This window comes from Phlebotomus argentipes, unplaced genomic scaffold, assembly GCF_947086385.1.
Source record: "Phlebotomus argentipes unplaced genomic scaffold, Phlebotomus argentipes genome assembly contig_15, whole genome shotgun sequence".
In the NCBI taxonomy this organism is placed as follows: domain Eukaryota; kingdom Metazoa; phylum Arthropoda; class Insecta; order Diptera; family Psychodidae; genus Phlebotomus; species Phlebotomus argentipes.
This window is the reverse complement of record NW_026776181.1, coordinates 16,403,727-16,419,365: the sequence shown is the minus strand read 5'-3', so window position 1 is coordinate 16,419,365 and position 15,639 is coordinate 16,403,727. Positions and strand designations below refer to the sequence as shown.

The following is a 15,639-nucleotide window of genomic DNA, read 5'->3' as shown; positions in this document are numbered from 1 at the left end:
TTCATCCATTCTCATTTGGCAATTCCGGCTCCGCTCACGACAGTTGGGAAGCATAAAAGCTTTCACGAGTCAAAAGTGGGTGGAATGTTCTCGAGAAGAGTGCCTATCAAGGGGAAGATAGTGTGTCCTTAATCTGTACACCACTTCCTGGCACTTCTGAACGCATTTAAGAGCATTTTCGCCTGTTTCTCACACTCTTCTTCCACTTATCTCTGATTTCTGTCCTCATTTTCTAGTTTTGTCTTCGGAAAAGGCATTAAAAACTGCTTAAAATCCTACTTGAACTTATTTTAATTGTCTTGAAACCCACTCGAAACCTCTAATCATTAAATATAGCAATTTTCACAATATTTCTAGTAAACAATGCGACGTTGAATTTTCCACATTAAAGCCCAATCTGCGGAAAAACCTTAAAAAAAAGAGACATTTTTGAGGTTTTGATTGACTTTCGAGCTGTTTCTTACTTGAAATTTGGCCAATTTGAAGTTTTTCGGCACATAAATACAAATATTTCCTGTCCAAACACAAATTTGATGATTTTAAGGGTTATTTTATCATCCAGAATTTGCTTTAAATCGATCACATAACCTAGAAAAAGCAATAAAAGTGATTTTCTAAGTCAAAAAATGTTTAAAATGCTCTTTTTGTGCAAATATGACAGATATTCTAAATATTTTGCCACTTCTGACCTAAATTTATCCCCCTTGTTGTCCATCATAAGTGTCATTTCGGATGTTATATGACTTTGGTACACTAAATTCATGTTATATTCACCCTTGACAGCTGTATTTCCACTCTGTGTGATTAGTTTTCGACCAGGCGAAAATGCAAACTGAGACACGAGAAGACTTTGTGTATTTTTCCATAAAAATCCTCGTCAGACGTGATTGTTTGCATTTGCGTGGCATATAATCAATCATTAAATCAATGCTGCTTGAGAAGTCTGTCTGAGGGACATAATTTCAAGTTCATCAACAGTGTTTTATCAAGTAAATCCAACTCAGATATCTTCAGGGTTAACTTCACACAAGATAGTCAGTTGCAGTGAAGTTTTTGCGCGCAAAACATCAATTGAATAGTATTTTTCGTGTGTTTTTGTAGTGAAAAATGAGTGAAATTTCAGAGTGGTTTGTGAATGACAATATTTTTGAGGCATGCAAAGTGGAAATTCTGCCCAAAACATCCATTGAATTGAATCTGCTGAGCAAAATATGTCGATTGAAGATTATCTCGACAGATCTTCCAGAAGAGTCTGTTTACTTGTTCGTGAAGACGCTGATTGATGGCGATTTGTGTGAAGATGTTGAAGTGGAGAAAATAAGATATTGTTTTGAGCGAGAGGTCAAAGTGTATCGAGAGTTTCTCAATGACCTGCCAAAGAGCGTCGGTCGAATTTCACCGAGAATGATCGAGACTGATTGTCAGCATCGAATCGTCCTTGAGGACCTCTCGGTCTTGGGCTACAGGAGTCAAAGGAAGTTCCTCAATCTGGTGCAGAGTGAGTGCGTGTTTGAGCAAATGGCAACACTTCATGCTCTCTCTCTTCACCACTCCGTGGTTCACAGAGAGTTCACAGAGTTCAGCAATACAATCTGCGAGAGATTCACGCCAACGCTTCGTCTCATGGAGAGCTGCGCTCGAGTCTTTCTGGCCGAATTAAGGACGTGGGAGGGATTTTCTGTATATGCTGACAAAGTGGAAAACTTTCTTCCTCATTATGCTGAAGTCCTCGCCAGGGAGACGGAGGCGAATCCGCCGGGACTTGGATTCAATGTTCTCTGTCATGGAGATTTGCACATTGGGAATGTTATGATTGAGGAAAACACCCACAATATCGCAATGGTAAGTGATTCTCATGGCAATTGCCGAACCGAGAGACACTCCAGTGTCTTGTTTTTCCTCTCTCTCTCTTTCTTCCAAGGTGGACTATCAATTCAGTGCTTGGCGAAGTCCGGCTTATGACTTCTTCTCCGCCTTCAACGCACTCTGCAATGCCGAGGTGAATCTGAACTCTCGCAATCATCTTGTAAAAGTGTATCACAGGAAATTTGAGCGTACACTCAAGGATAGCGATTATCCTGGTCGAATTCCAACTCTTCTGGACATTCACGTCGAACTGCTGCGCCACGGATTCTTGGATTTCTTCAATTGGATCTACTATCTTCCACTCCTCTTGCGCTACGCTCATGACGACGAGGACTTGAAGACGAAGTTCAAGAAATCTCTTCAAGATACTGAGTACAGAATGATCGTCATGACTCTCTTGCCGTCACTGATCGATAAGGGTTTCTTGGAAGTTGATCGAGAGCAATGAGAGTTAATCATAGAGTTTCTGTAAAGTTGCCCAAAATGACAATAAAATTGGGAAATATCCCCTTATCAGCGGTGTTTTATCGCGAATCTAGTGAGAGAAAATAGCGACAGTATATGGATGATTGCCCAATTTAATCTTATCGCTGAATTTAATGGGGAATTTCGGGCATCACCGCAAATTACAATTGCTAAGAGTTCCTATTCGCGTGAAATCATTTGAAAGCTTTACACCAATTTCTCTCTCCTTTTCTCTCTAAACTCTTAAGTGATCACAAAACATGACCAGGAAAACTGCCGTAATTGTTCTCACTTTCCTCTCCTTGCTATCCTTGTGCTTATCAGTGGCTTCTCTGAATTGCTACACTTGTGCCGTTCTTGGAGAAGATTCTTCAGCCTGCAACACAGTCATGAATTGTGAAAACCACTTTCCTGAGCTTGGACCAAATTATGTGTGCACAAAAGTCGTAACAACGCGTAAGAAAGCTCTAAAATGGTAATTAAACATGGTTTTCTGATAGATTTCCACTCTTTTGCAGTAAACAATGTGACTTCGATGGAAAAGGGCTGCGGCAGAAGTGATTTCTGTGACAGAATGAAGGAGGAAAACATCATTCATGATATCTGCTTGTTGTGCAATTCCAATCGATGCAACAGTTCAACGAATCTACATGGAAATCTCACTGTCATTTCCCTGATAACTGTCTTGACACTGATATACTTGACAAAATAAATAGATTTACATGGAAACAGGTTTCGGTAAACTCAGGAAAAGAGCCGGAGGGAAAGCCAAAAGTGCTGTGTTGTGCTTTTACATGGAAAAAATACTCTTTTTACCATTTTACACGTAAAGAATGTGTAAAAATATAACCATTTTCACTGTTCAGGAATGCAAAGATGATCTGAATCGCTGTTTATTAAGGAATATGCCTTCGAAGTATGTTTAGGAAGTGTCTATGACTTTCCTAGATGTCCGAAACGCTTCTCTGACGCCTGAAATGATGCTTGAAGTGGTTTTTGCTCGCCAAAAAACCCACAAATGAAACATTGAGCGCGAAAATCGTCTTTCCTGGTTCAAAATCTGTTCAAGAATTGCTGGACGAACATTTTGCTTCCTTGCTAGAGTTCCTCGAGGGTCAATTGGCAGCAAAAACACCTCCGGAAGCACATTAAATGCGAAGAATCAACAGATTTCCGAGAGTTTTCGCAGTTGTTAACAATTTTTGACGGAATTCGGGCAGAGATCGGTAGAAATGTAAATAATTCGCCCAACACTGGAAATGTGTTATGGAAATATCAGAAAGTGTATCAATTCTGCTGCTGTGCAAACAGTCTGATAAGATTTTTCGGCTGTTTTATTGCCATGTCGCAATCGAATTGAACTCTGCCTTCGGAGAGTAAAACACTCACAAATTCTTAACGTGCAAACCTTTATTAATTAATGGCATTTTATTATAAATTATGGTGCAATGCAATAAGAATATGCATAAATGATTAAGGAAAACTCTTCCAGTTCACATTATAGAAAGACTTTTGAATAGAGAAAAGCTATTCCCAGGAAGATCACTGATGTGAAGACGCTCGCCTTGAGAACACTTGAATTGTTGCAGCGATTTCTGTTGCAAGTGTGGCAGCTGATGATCTGGTTTTGTGGCACTGGAGGACTGCTGCAGAAGTTGTTCGGATGACATCCTCTGATCGTGGCAGTTCCATTGCCTGAAAAGACGGTTTTCCTGAAACTTTCACGATTACAAAGTGTCTTTTACTTACCCTGGGAATAGACTAAAACCGAGCAAACGCCATTATTGCACTGATGCTGAGGAATTTGCGAAACATTTGGCGGATATGCACAACTCGTGCCATTTGTTCCATGGCAGAAGTAGCACGTCAAGGAAAACACTGGGAAATAGGAGAATTTTTGAGAAAAAAAAACTCACTTAAGATTTATTCTTGAGAAATCCATACCATTTGGAACTGACAGAGAGAATATTAGAAACACCAAAAGCAACTTCATATTTGCAGAGTTTTCTTCACTTTTCCACTTTGATCTGGTTGAAGGTTTGCCGGTGAGTAAAACGGAGGAGTTTCTCGCACTGACTTTAGTCTCTAGGAAAATTTCCCATAAATACCATGATAAAGTGATAAGCGAAGGGATTACAAGTGTGACCAGAAACAAACATTTGGCTAGGGTGTCATGATAAATTCCACACTCAATGATTGACGAGTTTATCACGAATCTTTTTCTGGTTAATTTTAAGAAATGATTCACTAAGACTGCGTAATTGATTAAGTGCGTCAATTGATGGTCCAATTGATTATCTCGAGTTGTTTTTTTTCTGTTCGGGGATGCCTTGATGGTCTTGATAAGCCATAGAGTTTCGCAATTCAACATCACAATCCACGCTTTCAGTGCTGAGTGATCCTTAAGTAAGATCACAGTCCCGAAGCGATTATTTAAATTGTGATTTATAAGAGAGAATTTCCTCGAGTGTGCACAGGGAATATTTTGCTTCTTTATAGCCGAGAGGGTTTCTTGTCGATGGCCCATGAACCTTTGATGGCACGAAATGAGGCAAATTTCTCTCTCTCCATGACGAAGAGGAGGAGAGAAATATAAATTGGCCACATCATGTAAACATTCATATATTGAAGTTGCCAGCCAAGGAAAAATGATTGTGAAGCATTCTGTGTTGTTGAATAGTTTATTGTTGCCATTTATCCACCAAATGGATCCTCTTTCCCGAGGCAGGCGACTCCAGAGGGGTTGGCTCCCCTGCCACCCCGCCGGCGGATCGGCCTTACGACACTTTTGCCTCTGCTTTTGATCTCTGACCACGGACAAAATAACACATCGGCCCCATCGGCCGAAATTTAACCCTCCACTTTTTCACTCCTGCGGCGAGAATGGATGGAGTGCCGGAAAACTTCCTCCGGAGTCAATTTATCAAATGGCTATGACTCCAGCCGGAGGTGAAATATGGCCAAAACACATTGAATTGCGATTCTCTGCTGACTTTCCGCACTCAATACTCCGACATAATCGCATTCACCATAACGCGCCATTATCGTTTCGATCAATTTGCACCGAATTCGCGCAAATTTAATGAACGCGCGACACCATATTGGACACTAATGATAGTGAATGAGCTCCAAACTTGCCTGGCCTCTTAATGCCATCCCACTTTGGCTGCGTGTTGAGTCAAAGGGAATAATGCACGAGAGGTTGGCAATTAGCCCTGTTCGACGATCCACCGGCAATTCAGGCTCAATATTAGCCACGAATGGCAAAATTTAATGAACTGCTCGGCTATTTTGTTTGCTGATGAAATTCGTGGTACTCAATAGATACTCGGCGAGCCATTAATTTACTTAGGCTCTCAAAGTAAACACTTTGTGTGTTTCGCATACTTCTCTCCCAAGCAAGCTTGCTAGCAAGCTTTCGAGCTTTATGATTGAGTGTAAAACATGAGAAATGTTCAATTGATTCTGCACAGAAAGAAAACTTTAGTAGGAATTTGTTAAATTTTGTCGAAAAATTTAATAAAACGTTTGACAGATTATTGTAAGTCGAATTCCCTATGCCAACCGGCAAAACACCAAGCCCTGCTCAATTGTTTTCCTGGAGAACTTGTGGTGGGAATGCTACTGCCATGGCGGCCTTCTCCTTCTGACCAGAATCTCGCTGCTAGCATTATTTGACGGCAGAGGCAGCACTGAACGAAAGACATACGTGAAGTATATTTTCACTTATTTTCCGCGAGAAACACTACATTATTTGCTGAATTATGACCCTTTTCACGATAACAATACGCTCTATTCCGCCATCTTTTCACATCTGAGCTGCCGAAGAAATAAGGCCAAATATACTAAAAATGTTGAAAATCTATGGTGGTAAATGACGGGAATAAAAGTTTATAAAAGTATGAAAAACGGTTGTTATATAATTGCAAAAATTAGGCTAGGACACATGAAATTTCGGCCAATTTTACTTTTGGTGTTAAAAATTCGATATTTCTCTCAATTTTTAAGACAATTACCTTAAGATAAAGGATGATTAGAATTTAATGGTCTTTCAAATGGCGTTGAGATTATGACGATATCTCAATTCTGGGCTAAGATATTGCAAAATGCAGAGAAAACTGCGTATACAGCAGCGAAAATTAAGTTAGGACACTGCTTATTTTGCTCTAAATCCACGTTGTAAGCATAATACTGACTGGGATAATCACATCACATCATGAGTTTGGAACGTATAGAAGACATTTACTTTGTAGGAAGCCTTGATTTGGATTTATCAACTTGCTTTTTATATGCTTTATATGCTAATTTTCTCTGTTTTTCGTAAAAATATTCGAATTTTAACGAAAAATTACCTCTTCTTACATACTTTTTGTAACTTTTCGTGAAAAAAGCAATTCACTATCATGATTAACAAAATTTCTCGCTTTTTCAACTATTTTTTTCTTTCTGTGTACTCACTTTTACCAAGAATAAGGAGGCATAATCAATTTTGGCGGGAATGTATTTTTCCCTTGGTTATCATTAAGCATTATAATAAGCAAATGATTAGAGCTGAGGTGAAGCCTCATCACTCGTGCCTCATTAATTATTTCAATTTCATTTTCTCAGGCGTCGCCAGAAAACACTCCACATGTGGCAAAGTGGATGTGATTAATTATGCCCGGGAAATCCATTCAGGAGAATTCCGCCAGCAAACTATATTATAAATGATCACAATTATCTCCTCATCAGGCTCAACGGTTGCATTCTGCAACTGCTCTGATTTTTCCTCACTCATGCTCAATTGGCCGTAAATAGCAAAGGGAAAACTCTAGTTAAACTTCAGTGAGTCATATTGCACTTAACAAGGGCAGAGTTTGAGTTAAAAATCTACTTTGTCCGCTTTTGGCGCTCAATTCACGTTGAAAGTGTACAAAAGGGATTATGTCATGTGTAATTTATTATCAAGAGTGAGTCAAAAAGTTAAATTAGTTTTACATTTAGCAAACTTTGAAGGGAAAGTTAAAATTTTTCCACTGATTTTCCATCCCATGTTTTTCCATCTCATTCAGTCATCAAGTGAGAAAATATTGTCGTTAAATTCCAATTATATTCCATCATTTAATGACACTTTATTAGCCATGAAAATTAAGTCAGCATTTTAAAATTGCTCTCTTTGTGATTTTTCCTAGAGAATTGCGTTGAAACTGGTTGAAATAGTGAAAAAAAAGTATGGAATTATTTTATGAAATATACAAATTACACAGCTTTATCTTCCTTTTCTGCATAGGAAAAAAAATCCTGCAATTTTTCCACTGTGTCTCTGTGATAAATTCAATGAATCTCACAGTGGAAGGCGGACGAAAAAGGAGCGGTTAAAATTGAATTTGCTGTAATTGCAAATTGCAATAAAATAACAAGGTGGAAAGTTTTCTGTTTAATTGAAAAGCTCCCCATAGTCAGGAAATAGAAATTCTCAGTGTGTGTGTATAAAATAGAAAAACTTTTTAATTGCATTCACAACAATATTTTACATTTACACATCTGCTTAATGGCAAACATTGTAGGTGACTGTATTAATGTGCATTATTGTGTGTGCAGAACAATTACTGCGATGAGGTTTTGTGTGCATTTTCCCGCGGACGAGAAAATATTATTCAATTACATTCATATTCAATTTAACTTCAGAAATTAACTATATTGTCAGTAAATGAGGGATTTTCGAAAGTTAACTGGATGGAATGCATTGTTTTATAACAGTGTTTTTAATGAGAATTATTACTGAATCACATTTGATTTGATAAATGAAGAATAGTTGAAGAAGCAAGGGGGAAATAGTACACTTCCAAATTTGCTTGACACTTCTAGACTATGAAGTTCTTTGTTTCCACATGAATTCCCAAAATATAATTAATTTCTTGAGTGTCTATTCAATATTTCGGCAAGACTTGATTAAAAAACGCATTTTTGGACATCTTTTCCGACCATAACCTCAAAATATCCACCAAGAAATCTATAAAAACTCAGTTTTGAAACATTCTAGATCACGAAATGAACTCAAAACTGATAATTCGAAAGCAAAATTGTCCAAAAAGCATTCTATATAAACATTTACCAAATCTAAATTACCATTTTTGAGGTTATGTTCATGTCCAATACAATTTGCTGTGTTTCTTGGCATCAAAGGTTCAGAAAAGCACTGTTTATTTCATGTAAATGCCAAATTGCGGCAATAGAATATGAATTTTCACAAAATTTGTCCCTGATACATAACATAACCTCAAAAAATGATTTTTATTATTGAGTTTGCGTGAAAATCGAAGTAATTTCAAAGAATTGGCTCAATTTGTCAGTAAAATAAGCTCTCAGGGAAGTAATACTGTAAGCTTTTGAACACTAAGTACTTCTGCTGATCTGTACACCACTTCTGACTGCATTATCTACCCCTTGTGAAGAAGAATTCAATGCAAAGCCGTGAATTGAAATGTTTTCCATGCACACTTCGTTCTCAGCTTCAGCCTCGGATTCGAAAGAGTATAATTCATTGGGTGACAACAGGGAGCCTTGCCCGCCACCCTCTGTCGATAGGGAGTGACAATGACTGAGGCAATTACACTCACGAGGGGGTCGATTTGTATTCAAAGTGGCTGACACTGCCAATAAATTACATTTATTCCACCTTCACGCATGAGCTTTCGCCCAAGAGAGCGCCGTTGCGACCCCACTTATTTTCAAGTTATTAAACAACGTGACACGCCACCGAATCGTGAAGGATTTGTCACATGACACTCCACCACATGTGGCAATATATAGGCCGAGTCCCCGGTGTGCGTGTCACTTGCGGGGGTTGGGGCGGACAGGAGAAGAGGGCGACATTAATTTTGGCAGGGAAAAAAGGAATGGCTGGAGCAAAAATGTAGGCTTAAACACCTGGATTCAATATATAAATATTAATGCAGTGACAGGGTGGGGGAAGAGTGTGGGGAATGTGCGAATCATGGTCACATTCTGTGCACTTGCGGTTGCTGCAAAAATTGCGATAAGTGCTGTTGCTATCGCTATCGCTGGCAACCACTTGACTGAAATAGTCCCATCCACGTAAACACTATAATAAATGAAGTTTAAGGAAGCCGGGATTATAGGCACACTCTTCCCAGAGCAGGCGAGGGAATGTCTCTATTTTCCTCGCAATTTCCCCATCGATTTTCCCAGGGATTTGCCATAAAAGCTCTCTCTCCCTCACATCCCCATCAGAGGCACACTTTCGAGTAACTTTCTATTTGGAATTAAAAAGTTTCGCTCCTCGCAATTTACCTGGCTGTGCTCCGGAAAGAGGGTGGCAAAAACACACCCCCATTCCGCATGATTTCGGGGGTGTGCTGGGTGGCGAGCATACACACGGCGTATGTTTGCTGTGGAGGGTGAAGAACAACAAAGTGAATCACATGTAAACTCACATGTGAAAGCCACTCATAGAGAATTGGGGTGTGCAATAATTTCTGGATGAAATGTAATTTGGGATGTGGTGTCAAGGGAGATTTCTATCATGCATAACACAGAACAAGTGTGACACATGGTGGGGAGAGCAAACACGAATAAATTTTAATTTTTAAAACTACCATCATGATACAGAGGGCACAGAGACAGTGTGCCAGAAGAGATTCGTGTGCAGCCAAAAAGGGCATCTCCAGAGTCCGGAAATCATGATGTTTGGGGGTGGCGAGATGGCATCCCTTGCAGCGAAACTGTATTTCATACTTCGCATTTCCAACGGCCAGACAGCGACAATAAATTCGTAAAATATCCGCCCTCAGACGCGATGTCGCTCTGGGCCTTTGCCATGACTGATCGAAATTCATTTCAATTCCATTCAATATATTATACAGGAAAAAAGTCAATATTTGCTGGATGTCGGAAAGTTGGAAAATCTGCAAAGAACATTGTGAAAGGGGAGAAAAAAAACAGATAATGGAATAGGAAAACTAACAAGACAGGTAGAAAATTATCTGCAGACTTTGCTTTCCCAATTTTTAATTTAAAACCATGAAAAAAATACCAGTGATGGCTGGAAATAATTTATTCAACACAGAACAAAGCATAATGTTTGCTAAATCACTGTTTTGAAATGAGTTTTGTCGGAGATTTCAAAATTTGTGTCACTCGTCGGTAATTTTTACGCCGCCAAGAAGAAAAAAGAGAAACTTCCATGAAATATCTTATCAAGACTTGACTATTGACAGTGTCAAGGGGGAGATAATATAACTAAAATCTGTCCAACACTTCAAACTTTAAAACTTTTAAATCTTCCATCCAATATTTCTGTAAAAATCCACTGAAAACCGCTTTTTGGGTATAATTTCCGAGGATAACTTCAAAAATATCACTAAGAAATCTTTATAGACTCTGTTTCATATCTTTTTATCACTTGCGAATGGCCTTGAAATTGCTGATTATGAATCAAAATCATCCAGAAACTTTCCTAAATAAGCATTTTTATGTGCAAATCAATGTTTTTGAGGTTATGTTTGAGTTCAGCATAATTTTCAGTGTTTCTTGACATCAAAGAGACAGAATAACAGTGTTTACTGAAAAGAATTGCTAAATTCTGCCAATAACTGGTCATATTTCGTGTTTCTGCATAAGAATTTATGAGCTAGAACGCGAATTATTCACTTGATTCGTTACATAACCTAAAAAAAAGAATATTGTGATTGTTTCTATGAAAAAATTTGGACAATCTGTACACCACTTCTGACTGTATTGTCTCCCCCTTGGATAGTATTTAACAATGGGCGATAAAGCCGTGTGATAAGTTCACATTTCCTGATAGATTCCTCTCGACTTCTCACTAATGTTTTCATACTTTTCACAGCAAGTGAAGTTCGACAAGTGAAACTCAATATGCAGTCTCTCAAGTCTCTGGGACTTCTTCTCATTCTCCATCCTTTCTTCAGGGGTAATTTGCAGTGGTTGTCTTTTCACTCGTCAAAGCGAGTTAATTACAGGAGAGTTTCTCTTGTCTTGTGATCTTTAGTTGACGCTCTTGAGTGCTACTCTTGCCTGCATTCCACCCCCGAAGACTGCTTCCGGCCCAAACTTAACGGGCTCAGCGTGATGACCTGTCCTTCCACCTTCACGCACTGCATAAAAATCGTGGGAAATTGTGTGAGTACAATTCCTCATGCCAAGCATCTTGTCATGTCTTAAACTTCTCCGGCAGCTTCCGATGGCGTGTGGATGACGAGAGACTGTGGACCAGCTGAAGTTTGTCAAGCAATTGAGGTCGTCAAAGACGTTACGGAGTGTCACATTTGCGATAGGAAGCTGTGCAATTCCACCTCCTTTGCAGATAGTTGCTGCTTTTTGCTCATTTTGGCACTGGTTGCAGCTCAGCTCAGGTGTTTTGTCAAGTGAATCTTGTCGATTCACTAAGACATCGACACGACTGATAAGGAGCTCACTCATTGAACACACCTTAATCTCTGTGACGATTTCCCACAAGCGAGTCTCACTCACGAGCACTGATAAGATATTGAGGGTAAACGAACAATGTTAAGCATGGCAAAATGCTGTGAAATTTAATAAAGATTTCCCAGAGAAAGAACTTTAAAGTTTCAAATCAATTTTCCATGCGGAAATCTTCAAAATGATTTGATTAACGCTGGCAGGAATACCAAAATGACTTCACTCTTCATTAAACTGACTAAATTAATAAGTAATTCATGTTCAGAATTTGTATTTAATGAATTTAAAATTTAATTTCCATTAGCCCAATTATTGTCCGGTTCCGCGAATTATGCACTATCTTTATTCACTTTAAAATTTCCATGGAAAATTGCACGGTGAATCAATATCCACGAAAATATCACTTACAGGGCTCGTTATCTAATCAGTTGAGCGAATCGGAGAGCGCGATAAGCTCTATCTCTCTTTTTCCCAATGTGAGGCATTTTCTGGCCATAGTCGAGCCCTGGCCAGAGTATTTTCCACACCAATTCGTGCGAAAGAGTGAAATATTTCATAGATTTTCCCCCTGGAGAGTGAAAATAGGTATCTCTGCTGCGTTGTGATAAATCAGGTGAAATGGCATCAAAGATAATTCTGCTGCTCCTCTCGCTGGCTGTGGCGCTGCAGTGGGAAAGAGGTGGGTGTTTTCCACGGAGGAAGTTTGTGTGCTCCTTAACCTCTGATTGGGGCTCTTGTTTGTTCTGCTCCAGTGGAGGGCATCCGGTGCTACGAGTGCTCGTCCAGCGACAACAAATACTGCGCCGATCCTCCTGACACCGGCAGTCTGCAGCCGGTGGAATGTGGCCCCGGATCGACAGTCTGCTCCAAGGAGATCCTCAATATCTTCGACAAGACCGTGGTCTCGCGATGGTGTGCCGACGAGAACTTCTGCCGGAACGTCGACGCGGGAATTGGCTCCTGTTCCCTCTGCCTCACCGATCTCTGCAACACTTCGAGCGTCCTCAAGAGCTCCTCCTTCGTCGTTGGCCTTCTGACTTTGGCAGTTGTGCGGCGGATATTTGCAGTGTGATGTAAGAAAATGAGTCATTAGCAGCGCGCTTCTCAGCTCATTTGTGCCTTCCATGCCTTTTCAGATGGTCTTTTTATATGCAAGAAATGTACAACTTTTCGTCGGGAAAGTGAAGAAGAGAGAAAAAAAAACGAGTGTAGCAAATAGAGTCGGAGAGGAAGGAAAACTTTAGCGCTTTTTTGTCTCCATTTCCCAGAAGCTAGCCTGGCTCAGGCAAATTATGAAAAGTGAGATGTTAACCCTCATTTCTTCCGTCATCTTGCGCGTCCAACAAGTATAAAAAGAACCGCGTGACATCCAAGCCATATTTCACTCTCTTTTCTGAATGTAATTTACAGCGACGGCAATTAGGATTCATTCCTGGACCTTATATGCAGAGTATATTTTCGAACACTTTGGCTTAAAGAGTGTCAGGTTGTTAGAGCGCAAAGTCATAAATTGTGGTATTTTCTCAGCGATTTTCCCGCCGATTTCCACTGATTTCCTCTCGCTTGAGAGATCCAGGAAGGTGGGTGTGAAGACTTCTGGAGATTTATATCATTCTCCTTCGGTTGCGACTCTTCCAAGATGTCCTTTTTGTCTGCACTTCATTCACACCCCTTGATAACACACTATTTCCTTTTGCTGCTCACTTTCTCCACCCCCAATTTGCGAGATACTTAAACTTTTCCTCTTGAAAATGCAAAATGTTTCATTCGAATTGCGCCTGCAATATAATTTACTGAATTATTGATTTGGATTGTCTTCCATTTGGGAGGTTTTTTTTTCTCCTTGCCTGCAAAACTTCAGTCATCTCTGTATTGACCGAGAAATGAGGAAAATCAATGCAGATAAAATTTTATGGCGACATTTCTCCCCCTGCAAAAATATTGCAAATTGAATTATTGACGAGACTTTCCTTTGCCTCACGTACAAAAGGCCGTGCTAAAGGAGTTTTTTTTCCCCTGTTGGCTGTATTTAATTGAAAATTCCGTCTGGCATGACAGAGAGTGCGAATCTCCGGAGTTTGGGAAGGAGGAAGATGAAAGAGAGCACACTTCTCGTGATATTAATTAGTAATAATTTTCCCAGCGCCCGTCATACACCTGAACAGGCGAACAAAGAATGTCTTTTGAGTGGATTCGAAGAGACTCTCGGCGCGCGTCGCCATAAATATTAAAATGTAAAATCATCCCCATTTCGCTTTCTAACATTCCACACAGTTAGACGGCATATATAGTTGTGATTTGCCAGCTCTTCTCTTTTCGGCAAACATAATTATTCATACTTCCCTGACGAGTGTTGAGGACAAAGGAGAAACAATTACATGGAGAATTCCAAATGATGGCACGATGACTAATTTGCCACCACCACCCACTCGAGACGCGGGGGGATGAAAAAAGCCACCCTCTGCGTGTGGTAAATGATGACTCTGTGCTTCTATTGTGAGCAATGAGTCTGAAATTATTAAATATTTATGATTTATATTGCGAATTAATTTTTGTGTCATCCCACCGACATATTGATGTCATTAGAGACGTCTTACAATTTTCCCATCCACTCGAATCCGTGATAAATAGTCGTGGATGACGCTTTTCTGTCGCCTTTGACCCCATCGCGTCGGAAAAGCTCCCAAAGCACAGAACAAAAGAGCGGCAAATTCAGACCATCAAGAGACCAAAATTATGCACAACCGGAATAAATCCGGGGGAAATATCAAACATTAAAGCATTTATTGTGCCGAGTTATACAATTAAATTTAAATCGGCATAGATGATTAATTCCATACGTTTCCCGCATAATTACATCCGAAAATTTCATCACACATAAACCATATTTTCCCGCCATTTCGCCATCAAAGATCTGGAAATGGCGCGGTTTAAAAAATTTCCACCCTCATTATTTGAACAAATGCACTCCAAACCACACACAATGTTCAATTGTAATGCAATTTTCCGCCCACTTCCATGATTATTTGGGGGTGATTAATAAAAAAGGCCGGCCGAGTTGCGTTACCTGCGGGGGAATAATTAATCAGGAGCAATGAGAGCGAATAATCCGTCCTTTTGCTTTGGGAAAATTCTACTCAATAGCATGTGAATATTCGCATTCCTTCGCGCACAGACGCTCGTCTAATTGATACAAATGACCAACAACGAGGAATGTGACACGAAAGAATTTCTCTCACTTGCAACACTGATGCCTTGGTTGATTATTCTTTATTTGCACGTTCATAAATTAGTCATGTTACTTTCATTTGTTCCTCCTCCGCTCCTCAACGGAGTTGACACTGAAGAAGATTTATAAGTGAGCTACGAAAGAGTCTCGCTTTCCCGAAATCAAGGGAAAATCTGGCTTCTTCGCAACTCTGTTCTGCTGTTGGGTCACTCAGATGTCTCTGGCCTCACTGTGGATGGCGAATAAATCGATACAACAAATGACAAACTGAGATTATATTGCTCGACACTGTCGGAATATCAAGTGGCTCATTTTTACCCCAAAAAAACACCCAAAGCCTGAGCAGTCACATCGCAAGCATCCTCATGAGGTGAATCTAATAAAGGAGGAGAGATGTCTCTTCATCAGCATAATTCTATAATTTTATCATTTCCCTGCCATAAGACAGAAATTTTATTAAAATAAGAAAAAAAAAAACCATCGATGCCGTTGCCTCAATGGCGCATGCAGATGAAAATTTTATTCTCACCGAATTGATATCAATTTTCCGTGCAAGGGTGCTTTTATCTCTCAACACGTGCTCCCATCAATGCACAACAGTGTTTCGACATCCAGAGAGGAATCTCCGGCTTGGA

General features: G+C 39.8%; 3 protein-coding genes across 3 annotated transcripts; all 3 read left to right on the top strand.

Moving 5' to 3' along the window:
• The first annotated feature begins 1,107 nt into the window (after positions 1-1,107).
• Positions 1,108-2,341, top strand: LOC132262511 (uncharacterized). The gene is made up of 2 exons (XM_059761790.1): positions 1,108-1,842; positions 1,922-2,341. Exons 1-2 carry the CDS (start codon positions 1,108-1,110, stop codon positions 2,312-2,314), a joined length of 1,128 nt encoding a protein of 375 aa, XP_059617773.1. The 3' UTR covers positions 2,315-2,341.
• An 8,821-nt stretch (positions 2,342-11,162) lies between these two features.
• Positions 11,163-11,904, top strand: LOC132262297 (uncharacterized). Its single transcript, XM_059761523.1, has 3 exons — positions 11,163-11,266; positions 11,345-11,473; positions 11,531-11,904. Exons 1-3 carry the CDS (start codon positions 11,212-11,214, stop codon positions 11,722-11,724), a joined length of 378 nt encoding a protein of 125 aa, XP_059617506.1. The 5' UTR covers positions 11,163-11,211; the 3' UTR covers positions 11,725-11,904.
• Positions 11,905-12,253: 349 nt separating this feature from the next.
• LOC132262211 (uncharacterized) lies at positions 12,254-13,003 on the top strand. The gene is made up of 3 exons (XM_059761394.1): positions 12,254-12,454; positions 12,528-12,848; positions 12,912-13,003. The coding sequence occupies exons 1-2, from the start codon at positions 12,394-12,396 to the stop codon at positions 12,845-12,847; spliced, it is 381 nt and encodes a 126-aa protein (XP_059617377.1). The 5' UTR covers positions 12,254-12,393; the 3' UTR covers position 12,848; positions 12,912-13,003.
• Positions 13,004-15,639: the final 2,636 nt, after the last annotated feature.

What these genes read in the sequence shown, in the direction of transcription:
- LOC132262297 (XM_059761523.1), top strand. Translation starts at nt 11,212, where the DNA reads ATGCAGTCTCTCAAGTCTCTGGGACTTCTTCTCATTCTCCATCCTTTC. An exon ending in TCTCCATCCTTTCTTCAGGG is followed by an intron (nt 11,267 to 11,344) that starts GTAATTTGCAGT and finishes TGTGATCTTTAG; the next exon opens with TTGACGCTCTTGAGTGCTAC. An exon ending in CATAAAAATCGTGGGAAATT is followed by an intron (nt 11,474 to 11,530) that starts GTGTGAGTACAA and finishes CTTCTCCGGCAG; the next exon opens with CTTCCGATGGCGTGTGGATG.
- LOC132262211 (XM_059761394.1), top strand. Translation starts at nt 12,394, where the DNA reads ATGGCATCAAAGATAATTCTGCTGCTCCTCTCGCTGGCTGTGGCGCTG. An exon ending in GGCGCTGCAGTGGGAAAGAG is followed by an intron (nt 12,455 to 12,527) that starts GTGGGTGTTTTC and finishes GTTCTGCTCCAG; the next exon opens with TGGAGGGCATCCGGTGCTAC.
- LOC132262511 (XM_059761790.1), top strand. Translation starts at nt 1,108, where the DNA reads ATGAGTGAAATTTCAGAGTGGTTTGTGAATGACAATATTTTTGAGGCA. An exon ending in ACACCCACAATATCGCAATG is followed by an intron (nt 1,843 to 1,921) that starts GTAAGTGATTCT and finishes CTTTCTTCCAAG; the next exon opens with GTGGACTATCAATTCAGTGC.